We start from the raw sequence: 11,679 nt of genomic DNA, 5'->3' as shown, positions 1-11,679 counted from the left end.
TAGGGAAGGTCTCATTAGTGTTGAATTCAGAGGCGCCCTAAAAATGCTGTAATTCAGATTCGAACCGAGGACCTCAGATTCGGAAGCCAAGCGCTTCACCACTCAGCCACCGCGCCCTAAACCACAGTACCCCCACTGTAGAAGAAAAACTAAATAAAAAAAACTGGCGGAGTTCCTGCAATCTGAGCCCTCCGTCATAATGATAAGAACAAAGAAGAAGGAAAAAACACAACAAATATAAACAAAGAAATGATAAATAGGCTTATGTTTTGCTCCTTTTTGTGTCGAGAGACACATTTTTAAGTTTAAATCATAAACAAAAAAATTCGTTTATTCTTTCGCTTTTCTTTTTCTGCATACTTTCTGTTTCTTTCCTTACGTGTTGCCATTACCGTCATTAGCCAGATAGTTTCAACTTTACAGCTATAGCTACAGCAATCTGAGTACATTTCATACAGAGTGCTGTTTGTCTGTCTACCTGTTTATTGAAATAGCAGGGGCCTGTTGTGTACTCACGCCACCTCTAATGAATGGGCTCTAGTTTCCCTCTACTTGGCGCCCCGCGCCCCCTCGACCTTGTTTATTTGACTATTTGCTCGTGTGTCTAGTTCAACGCTTCCATTCCGTGCTGAGGAGTTGGGGAGTTTGTTGTTGGCTTCTCGTGTCAGCGCCTGATTCAAAACATTGTTAATTGATGGCATGATGGGAGAGGGAGAGAGAGAGAGAGAGAGAGAGAAGATAAAGAATAAGAGCAAGAAGGAAAGAGCGAAGAGCGGGAGTAAGAGTCAGAGAAATTAACAGAGAAAAAGAAGTTAGAACAAGAGAGAGAAAGAGAAAAGAGGAAGGGAGGAGTAAAAAGAAAAAAAGAAACAGTGGAAATAAAAAGAGAATAAATAACATGGCAAAAGAGATAAATAAAAAAAAAAGTAAAAACCGAGCAAAAAATAAAAAGCAAAAGTCAAAAAGAGAAAGAGAAAGATAGAGAGATGGTAAAAGCAGGCAGGTCATCTGTTTCTTTCTAAAAACCCAGTCTTCACCGACATTCGAACTCATGACCCCAGGTTCGGAAGCCAACCGCTTAACAACTCAGCCACCGCGCTCCCCTAGAGAGACGGTGTCGGGGAAATATATAAGCGAGTTGACGATTAAGAATTTCTCTTTTTAATTTCCAATTTCTTTCTCCACTGTTCCATTCTCCCATGTCCTTATGTCACGTCATCAAACATTCCTCATTACTCTTACAATATATTTTAAGGATTATTCAAATAACAATCTTATGTATATAACAAACAAAAAAAAAGCACAATTTAATATTTTAATACAATATACAAAATATTTTATAAAAACATTAAAATGATTTTACATGGCACAGTGCATTAAAAGATTACAATTAGGCACAGACGTAATAACAATAACGGCTATGTCTTCGAGTCCAAAGATTAAGGATGAGTGCAGTATGGCCTCGATATATTTAAATCCGCCAGAGATACATGAAGATTGGTTTCAACTGGATTATCGAAGTAGGGGAGGTGGAGATGGGATGGAGAAAGGGGGAAAAAAAAGTTCTTAACAAAATTTTGTGTTTCTGTTTAAAAGTCGTCTCGATCATTTCGCTCCAGATATTTAATTTTACCCCGTGACAGGTATTTGTACAATTCTTTCCATCAGCTGGCAAAACTCTTCGTGGTTTCGTAAAAAAAAGCTGGTTGGAAACAGGATGAGTCATTCAAAAATGATTTTCCGAGACATGTGACAGTTTATGTATATTTTTGATGCGTTGGTCCGACCACAGGTTCCACGACAATTCGTTCACTGACATTTCGTTCACCGACAAATCGTTCACGACTTTTCGTTCACGCGACTATTCGTTCACCAGACATTTCGTTCACCCGACAATTCGTTCACGCGACATATCGCTCACGGACTATTCGCTCACAGACAACTTGTTCACCGACAACTTGTTCACCGACAGTTGGTTCACGACAAATCGTTCACGCGACAAATCGTTCACTAACAATTCGTTCACAGACAAATTGTTGACAGACAAATTGTTCACAGACAAATCGTTCACTAACTATTCGTTCACAGACAAATTGTTCACTGGATATTTCCAAAAACAAAAAATTGCTAGAGATCGGGCCTGATCCGAAATTCTTTCTAAATTTTTGTTTGTTTGTTGTTAATATTTTGTTAACGAGGACAGTATGTGATAAAAAATATACTTAAAAGAAAAAAGAGATCTTACAAGCTCGCTGAAACATTTAAATGGGCCCTTACTTTACTATGGGTGAACGAAATGTCTGGTGAACGAATAGTCGCGTGAACGAAAAGTCGTGAACGATTTGTCGGTGAATGAAATGTCAGTGAACGAATTGTCGTGTCCCCCCGACCACATACCAGACACAGACATTTTAAAGCTGTCCAGCATGTACAGATTCAATGCGACAGTAAAAAGGTCCCAACTTCGATGAACGAGGCATGTAGTCTGCATGCCAGACAATCGCCTTCCCAAACGACTTCTGTACGGGGAGTTGTGTGCAGGAAAGCGCTCTGAGGGGTTCAATACAAGCGCTATAAAGACACTCTCAAGAGCTCCTTCAAGGAATGCGATATCGACATCCAAGGCTGGGAAGAACTAGCTCTCGATCGCTCCTCATGGCGTGAAGCTGTGAGTCTCGGAGTCTCAGGATTTGAAGCAACAAAAAGCTGAGAGAAGAAGCAGGCCTATCTGCAACTGACATAACCCACCCATGCCACATAAGCGGCCGGCTTTTTAAAGCGAGGATGTGCTCATCTTCGACAACGAAGGCGGAGCTATATATATTTTGGGGGAAGAAATCATCATTCAACTTAGTGATGGGCAAATTTTTTTGAAGAGCGGGCCAAAAAATGAAATGAAAAGTTTTTGGGGGCCATAATTATTTTATTAAGAATTTACAGAAATTTAGTATCAGAATGAACGATATAACAATCGAACTAAAACTAACGCTGTAGGAAGCTATGAGTGTTTCGATCATAGTTCTTCTTAGTTTCGGATAAACAAAATCGAAGCAAAAAATCAGTCACTAAGATTTCTTTTAAGGGTGGGGGGCGTTGAACCCCATTCCCCCTGGCTACGCCTATGATTTGAGTTTTCATCAGCGAAGGGGTAATTTCAATACAAAGTCAATGAGTTAACAATTCATTCATAACCCCACCATGAACCAGCTTTACAGACTATTACACGAGAAAGATTCAAGAAACAATGTCTGTGTCGTTAAAGAAACATCTAGAACTAAACGTTGTCGGCTGGTCAGCACCCTCGGATTTTACTACATAATGATGATGATCGTGGGGGCGCCTCTTTTTCTGTATGGTAACGCTCCTTTAAGTCACGAGGTGATGGCTGCCATTCAGAGGTGGGGCTACACACAGTTTTAAGTCTCTGAGGAGGAAAAAAAAAAAAGCTTTTGACTAAATTTAATTGACAATCTAATTCGTATACACCAAATACCATTTATTCATTCACCAATTCAATTATTGATTTATTCATTTACTTACTCATTCATTCATTTGCCTATTCATTCTTATATCCATAAGATCTCTAAAACCGCAAAATGGATTGAAGCTTAATTTTGTCCACAGGCTCCTCGTACCACATAGGTGCTAAGTTGATAACTAGGAAACGATTTTGATAGATTCGCATTTTAAGTGAGGAAATTCGAGGGTAACAAAAAACGCAAAACACAAAAGCCTCCTATTTAAATTTTATATTTGTTCTTTGGCGTTTCCCTAAAATAGCTGCATTCTATATAGAAGGCTTAAACGCAAATGTTTCAAATCACAAAATATAAGATTGTATATAAGATAAGTGATATTAAAATTCACTGGACAAACGTATGGGAAGGAAAGAGTTAAAATGTATGGGAAGGAAAGAGTTAAAATGTGCGACGTTCTATTGAAAGTGTACAATATATAGCCTGGGAACAAGCCAAATGACATAGTTGTTTAATGACACAGTTGAGGGTTAGCTAGTATTATTAATAAATGATTTTTATTTAAAAACAAAAGAATCTATACTTGAACTAAGAAATTCGAATAGTTGCTATTACGTAAACAATTTATTGTGTTTAAAATTTTAGTTTTATTTGACTTATTTGTGTAGGAGGACTTTAACATCCGAGATCTTTGAGTAATAATAATGTGATAAAATTTCTAATTTAAATTAAACTAACTTGTTTAAAAAATGGTAAACCTTTATGTGAATACTATATGTACTATCTAATAACAAAAACATACACTTTGGCAAAAACAAAAATCCAATCTATTGGCTTGATTCTTCGGAGTTGCTACTTGCACGCGACATATAGACATCCCGAAAAAAAGGCGCCAACTCGGCATTATGAATAGCCAGCATTTCTAATGTACATTTTTTTAAATCAGCCAATCATTCTCATCCATAAGTATTGTAATGACTTTATAGTTAGACGCGTAGAAGTTGGGGCTTATCGGGGATTTCCTTAGTGACGTCACGGTTTTTAAAAAACGTACAACGGAAACAGAAAGATGAACGGACGCTGGAGAGCCGCTTCAGTCGGGCTTAGGAAAGGACTTGTTTTCTTGGTATGACGGATGTGTACTGTGCCCTTTAAAGTGTAAACAAATTATTATATTATTTCACATGACTGGATGATCTTATTCTCTTCATTAAGTTGCGAGTGTTGTTTTATAATATCATATAATATAATAAGAACTGGCAACTAGAAACAGCATCATTTCAGTGTTTCAGTGTTGTTTTATAATATCATATAATATAATAAGAACTGGCAACTAGAAACAGCATCATTTCAGTGTTTCAGTGTTGTTTTATAATATCATATAATATAATAAGAACTGGCAACTAGAAACAGCATCATTTCAGTGTTGTTTTATAATATCATATAATATAATAAGAACTGGCAACTAGAAACAGCATCATTTCAGTGTTTCAGTGTTGTTTTATAATATCATATAATATAATAAAAACTGGCAACTAGAAACAGCATCATTTCAGTGTTGTTTTATAATATCATATAATATAATAAGAACTGGCAACTAGAAACAGCATCATTTCAGTGTTTCAGTGTTGTTTTATAATATCATATAATATAATAAGAACTGGCAACTAGAAACAGCATCATTTCAGTGTTTCAGTGTTGTTTTATAATATCATATAATATAATAAGAACTGGCAACTAGAAACAGCATCATTTCAGTGTTTCAGTGTTGTTTTATAATATCATATAATATAATAAGAACTGGCAACTAGAAACAGCATCATTTCAGTGTTTCAGTGTTGTTTTATAATATCATATAATATAATAAGAACTGGAAACTAGAAACAGCATCATTTCAGTGTTGTTTTATAATATCATATAATATAATAAGAACTGGCAACTAGAAACAGCATCATTTCAGTGTTTCAGTGTTGTTTTATAATATCATATAATATAATAAGAACTGGCAACTAGAAACAGCATCATTTCAGTGTTTCAGTGTTGTTTTATAATATCATATAATATAATAAGAACTGGCAACTAGAAACAGCATCATTTCAGTGTTTCAGTGTTGTTTTATAATATCATTTAATATAATAAGAACTGGCAACTAGAAACAGCATCATTTCAGTGTTTCAGTGTTGTTTTATAATATCATATAATATAATAAGAACTGGCAACTAGAAACAGCATCATTTCAGTGTTTCAGTGTTGTTTTATAATATCATATATAATATAATAAAAACTGGCAACTACAAACAGCATCATTTCAAGTCACAGCAAACACACAACCTTCGCTATAGAAGTAAGAACATCCCAACAGTATATAAGGGTAGAAATCTTCATTTACATAGAATGTAATGTCAAGGACACTTATTTCAGTCGACGGGTAGAAAAACAAAACACAACTTCCATGTTTGCATTCTCATTTTTGCAAGGGCATTCACTTACCTTCTTTATGTCGCCACTGGACTTCATTATTTGAACCACAGCCATTACCGGAACCGGAAGGAACCAGAAAATAGCAATGAACCAGCCAAATGCCACAGCGCCGGAAGTGTAGTGATACTCCTTAAAGGTGGGTGGCTCATATGTCAGGAGGGACGCAATCAACAGGATCTACAAAAAAATTTTTTTTTTCAAACTGACGCATAAAACCTACAAGTAAGTAGAATGTCCCGATAATCCGAACTTCGGTAGCCCGAAAGTCCCGCTTAATCCAAAACCGAAATTCGGAAATTTTCAGGAAAAAAAAAATATGAAAGAACAGTGAGTAAGTGTACTGGGCTTGATGTGAAAATTTACGTTTCAGAGATTAGAAAATAGAATAATATTGTATACTAGTCGACCGGCGGCGTATCATACCCCGCTATTTTGCAGGCCCCTATGCGACCGCAGTGAGCCCCGCACTTTCACAGGACCCACAATTTCATAGGGCCCGCTCTGATTCAAGGTGTAGAAATTATTAAATTAAAACCATTTTATAACTTAAAAGAGATTTCCCGCGCCCTCCTGTCGATTTACCAGGAGTACTTTCATAGGACCCGCACTTTCATAGGAAATGTATATATTTCTAAAAACTGTATGTATATTGGTTCTAAAAAGACTTGTCATTTTTTAAAATTATCTAACATACCCCAGTGGTCATCAAACTTTTTCCTTAACGAAACACTTCGCACATTCTGAGTATTCAGCGGATCACTTTGATTATTTTTTTTAGAGAGATTAATTCATGTGGTGGCCTACTAGTTGATTATTCCAGTAGTTCCTGGAGTACCTACTCAGGCCTCGCGGCCTCATCTGAACTCATGACAACGAGAACGCAGAAGAAGAATTTTGTTTTAGAACATTTTTTATAAATTGAAGTAGAAGTTCAAATTAAAAAAAAATATATATTTCTATTTCATGTTTGACATGTTCTCTTCAACTACAGCAGGGGTTCTCAACCTATGGATCGCGCCCCCTTGGGGGTCGATTGGCGAATTGGCAGGGGTCGCCTAGGACCATCAGAAAATTTATTTTTTTTTCATCTAAAAAACTTGACATTGTTAAAAAATTATCAAGGTTATTTACTTTTTTTTCTCTACTATTATTATCATCATTGGTTAAATGTTGCGAACAACGAAATCCAAATCATTCAAAAAATTGAAATTGTCGCAGCATAAATATTGCAGAATCATAGATTGTTTCAATTATTTATATGTTGAAGAGTTACTACAAGCACATCCGTTTATAATTAGTAATACGCCATCATGTTATTGTAGGTAATATTTTCATTATAATAATAATAATAATCTTTATTGTCCGTATGGAAATTTGTCTTACAATTTGTGCATTACACCAAAGAAAAAACATTATAACTATAAGAAACCAAAGTGTACATTCTGAGTATTTAACGGCTCACTTTGATTATTATTTTTAGAGAAATTAATTCATGTAGTGGCCTACTAGTTGATTATTCCAGTAGTTCCTGGATTATGGAACAACTCATGAAAATGGAACTTTAACAAAGAGCGTTCAGACAAGAAAATACAATGATGACTTTATACACACCGTTTTCCTTCTATAGTTAAAGCAGGAATTTAGAAACCACCACGCGTCATTTGTAACTGCCTGGATGGCTGCCTGGTCGTGCGGTTTGCGCGCTGGACTATCGTTCGGATTTATCGATGGTCCCGGGTTCAAACCCTGCCCGCTCCCATCCCCGTCGTCCTGCGGGAGGTTTGGACTTGGAAGTATATTATCTTCAACTCTGATGGAACATCCGAAACATGTCAAACATTTTACAAACTATGCTCTATTTTTCAGAGTCTATAAGACCGCACAAACTGAAACGTCATTTTGTCATTTTGTTCACAAATATCCAAGGTTTGCCTACGTGGACATAGAGTATTATAGTTGCAAAGATGACAGAGTCAAAAAAGCCAGGCTATAGAAATGATTTTAAAGACGAGTTTCTTTCTTTGCAAGCCTGATGAAACGACTACTACAGCACCTGACATTTTTGGGAAAAAGAATAAAATCTCTTGGAAAATATTTTTATGCCTGCAAAGATGCTGTTCCATGTTTGCTCGGTTGTTGGTTTGGAATTCAACTTTTGGTACAGAAAGAGTCACCTAAAAGTCACCAGAAGTCACTATTTAATTCATCGACGAATATTAGTAATTGAGCTATAAGCAGAAATATACATGTTTTGTGACTAAACAAACAAACAGCTTTGGCTATTCATATTAGTTATTACGATGTTATACATGTCCAAAAACATGATTTTACTGTTGGGGGTCGCCGCATAGTGGGGTATTGCAAAAAGGGGTCGCGGTACTAAAAAAAAGGTTGAGAACCGCTGAACTACAGCAACGCTAAGATAACCAGCTTTGTTTAGCAAAGACTCATCGTGTGTGGACTCTAGCAACGGTGGCCTCTTCTGTGACGAATTAATTTCTATTTTTTTTTCTATCAAGACTTTTTATCCACTTTTACGTCTCAGTCATTGATCATCCCATGGCCCTATGATTAGCTCCTTGGCACCACGAGTAACCATAATACACTACAATTAGCCACATAAAACTACGATTAGCCACCTAATACTACGATTAGCCACCTAATACTACGATTAGCCACCTAATACTACGATTAGCCACATAAAACTACTATTAGCCACGTAACACTAAGATTAGCCACATAAAACCACTATTAGCCACGTAACACTAAGATTAGCCACATAAAACTACGATTAGCCACATAAAACCACTATTAGCCACGTAACACTAAGATTAGCCACATAAAACCACTATTAGCCACGTAACACTAAGATTAGCCACATAAAACTACGATAAGCCACCCAAAACTACGATTAGCCACCTAACACTACGATTAGCCACCCAAAACTACGATTAGCCACCTAAAACTACGATTAGCCACATAAAACTACGATTAGCCACATAAAACCACTATTAGCCACGTAACACTAAGATTAGCCACATAAAACTACTATTAGCCACATAAAACCACTATTAGCCACGTAACACTAAGATTAGCCACAAAAAACTACGATTAGCCACGTAAAACTACGATTAACCACCTAACACTACAATTAGCCACATGACACTAACATTACCCACCTAACACTAAGATTAACCAGTTTAACGCCAAAGTACAACAACAAAACAATACCCACCCAAAAAAATCGAGAGAAAAACAAATAAAATTAGAAAATACGACACAAAAATAAATGTCTTCAATAGGCAGAAAAAGAAACACTAGGTAAGACTTTTGTTTGTTTGTTTTTTTAACCACGAATCAAACTAACAAAGAACCTACCAAAAGTAAAACTGGAGTTATGTATCTCCAGAGTACATTGAACAAATAAGGAGGTCTTCTTCCCATCATGAGTTGAATGTCATCCATGAACCTCTCTGCTCCTTGGAAAACAAATTGAAATCTTGTATTAGTATATCTTTATGTATCGTGAAAAAAATAGACTGCACATTATTAAGTGCTACACACTTTACTTTGTATGAAATAACAGATTATGTTCGATGTTATTCGACAACAACAATTCAGACTGTATGCAACATCAGATTTACTCTAATCCAACATTAATCCAACATAATCCTAACCCCAGGGTTGTCTCAGAGTTCTAAAATGCAAGTGCTTATTTTGGGGGAAGACCTGGAAGGCACCGAAAATAGCACTGGTGGTGGCTATGAAGGCCGATCCGTCGGTATATGTATGTGGATAGCTGTTTTGGGATAGCTTTCAATTGTTTCGCGCGTGCCTACTTTGAGCTCCAGTGGATTTGATTCTTTTGTTAGGCTATTATTTAATAAATGTATTTTAATGGTTGGTTGTTTGTAGTTAAATTCTGGAGTTATGTTTGAACATCTGGTAATTTTTTTCTCTGTTATTGGGTAGGTGATGTTTTATGGTAGTTCGTCAGTAAGTTGGATCAGAGTCCCTTGCTTTTTTTGGTTGTTTTTCCTATTTCTCTGCGTTAGTAATTTATTAGGATGGTCGTCCTCCAACAATCTGTATCTCTCAATAACTTCTAATGCTGCTCTGTTGCGCCTTAACTTAAGAGGTTCAATATTGGAATCTATTTCACAGGCTGCTGTGGGAGTAGTTCTCATACCTCCACTAATTAGACGCAAGGCTTGGTTTTGGATTGTGTCTAATGATGATTGATAGGTTTTGTTGGCAGCTACTTGTATGGAGAGACAGTTATCCATGACAAATCTGACGTATCCAGTGTATAACTGTCTTAAGGTTTTCTTTTCAGCTCCCCAGGATGTTCCTGCTAGGTGTTTTATTATGTTTAATTTTTGTGAAGTCTTTTCTTTTAAATCTGCCATAAAGTGTTTTAGAGACAGTCTTTGGTCTAATTTTACACCAAGATATGTTGGATTTTCTCCTTTATTTATTGGCTGAGAGTCTACTTTTAGGATGTAGTTTCTTTTTGCTATTTTGTTGCTGTGGCTAAAGATTGAATAAACTGACTTTTCTTTGTTTATTTACATTTTCCATAATTTTGAAAACACGGAGATAGTTGTGAGGGCTCTATTTAGTTTGGATCTAGTCAGCACTGGATATTTCTCTGTAGTCCAAATTAAAAGGTCATCTGCGTAAAGTGTCTTATTGACTGAAATGAGGTCAGGGAGGTCATTCATGAAGATTAGAAAGAGAGTGCAGCTAAGGGCTGAACCTTGTGGTAGGACTTCTTCCAAACTTTTTTTTACTAGAGATGGCACCTTCGAATCGGGTTTGGATGGTTCTGTTTTTTTTAAAATGCCCTGATCCAGCTATACACATTCTTCCATGGATGCCCATTTTTTTCATCTTCAAAAATAGACCTTTTCTCCACACTCTGTCATAGGCTAGTTGCAGGTCTATAAATACTGCTGTAGTGTGTTTGTTTTCGTGAAATCCGTCTGCAGTTTATTTCAATATTTCCCCAAGTGTGTCTTGAATTAAAGACACATTTAGGGACATATTTGAAAGACATAAACAACAACAGCAACTGCTTACCATAGATCCAAGCCACAGCAACAGTCTGCAACAGTCCAATAGCTGCGGTTGAAAATGAAGCAATATACCAGTCCATTAATTGAAACAAGTAAATACCGCCCTGAAGAATGAATATATAACATTAATAACATTAGTTTAAAAAAAATTAGTCAATTAAGTTTGGTAATTAATTTTATTTGATATCAAGAAATGGAAATAAATTCTACATTATTGACAGATATAGTTGTAAGTGCAGAGTTATGCCCCTTTAGATAAGCTTTGTTTTTGTTTATTAAAGGATTTTTTCATACTTTGCTTGTTTTTACATTTCATTACAATATGGATTTAAAAAAAAAAATAGGCAGCCATAGCAGTACGTGGGACCCTGGACACGTCACATACAGGGCCTAATCCTAACTAAAAATATCATGTTGTGTGAAGAGTGTTTGACTTACGAAAACTGTGCCAGAAGTAATTCACCTCGCCGTTTTTTTTCAGTTTTATTATCTAATGTGAGGTTAATTAGAATGTGTGGTAGAGGCCCCGAATAGTTGTAGGATTGGCTAATGTTGACACAAGAATCCCCCAATTAAGGACCCCTCCCCTTATGCGCGTATATTTGAATGGTCGCCTCTGTTCGTCAGCCCATAAGGCCGCCTCT

General features: G+C 36.3%; 1 protein-coding gene across 5 annotated transcripts in view; it reads right to left on the bottom strand.

Annotated features, from left to right (window-relative positions):
- Positions 1–1,349: 1,349 nt before the first annotated feature.
- Positions 1,350–11,679, bottom strand: part of LOC106052421 (sodium- and chloride-dependent glycine transporter 2-like) — a 29,146-nt gene continuing 18,816 nt past the window's right edge. For all 5 annotated transcript variants that reach the window (XM_056036059.1, XM_056036056.1, XM_056036057.1 and 2 more), the window contains 4 exons: positions 11,040–11,139; positions 9,336–9,436; positions 5,967–6,134; positions 1,350–3,424 (listed from right to left, as the gene is read on the bottom strand). In XM_056036059.1, coding sequence (XP_055892034.1) covers positions 3,293–3,424; positions 5,967–6,134; positions 9,336–9,436; positions 11,040–11,139 — 501 coding nt within the window. In that variant the 3' untranslated portion in view covers positions 1,350–3,292. The remainder of the gene's footprint in view (positions 3,425–5,966; positions 6,135–9,335; positions 9,437–11,039; positions 11,140–11,679) is intronic.

This window comes from Biomphalaria glabrata, chromosome 7 (genome assembly GCF_947242115.1).
Source record: "Biomphalaria glabrata chromosome 7, xgBioGlab47.1, whole genome shotgun sequence".
In the NCBI taxonomy this organism is placed as follows: domain Eukaryota; kingdom Metazoa; phylum Mollusca; class Gastropoda; family Planorbidae; genus Biomphalaria; species Biomphalaria glabrata.
This window is presented reverse-complemented; position numbering and strand designations above follow the sequence as displayed.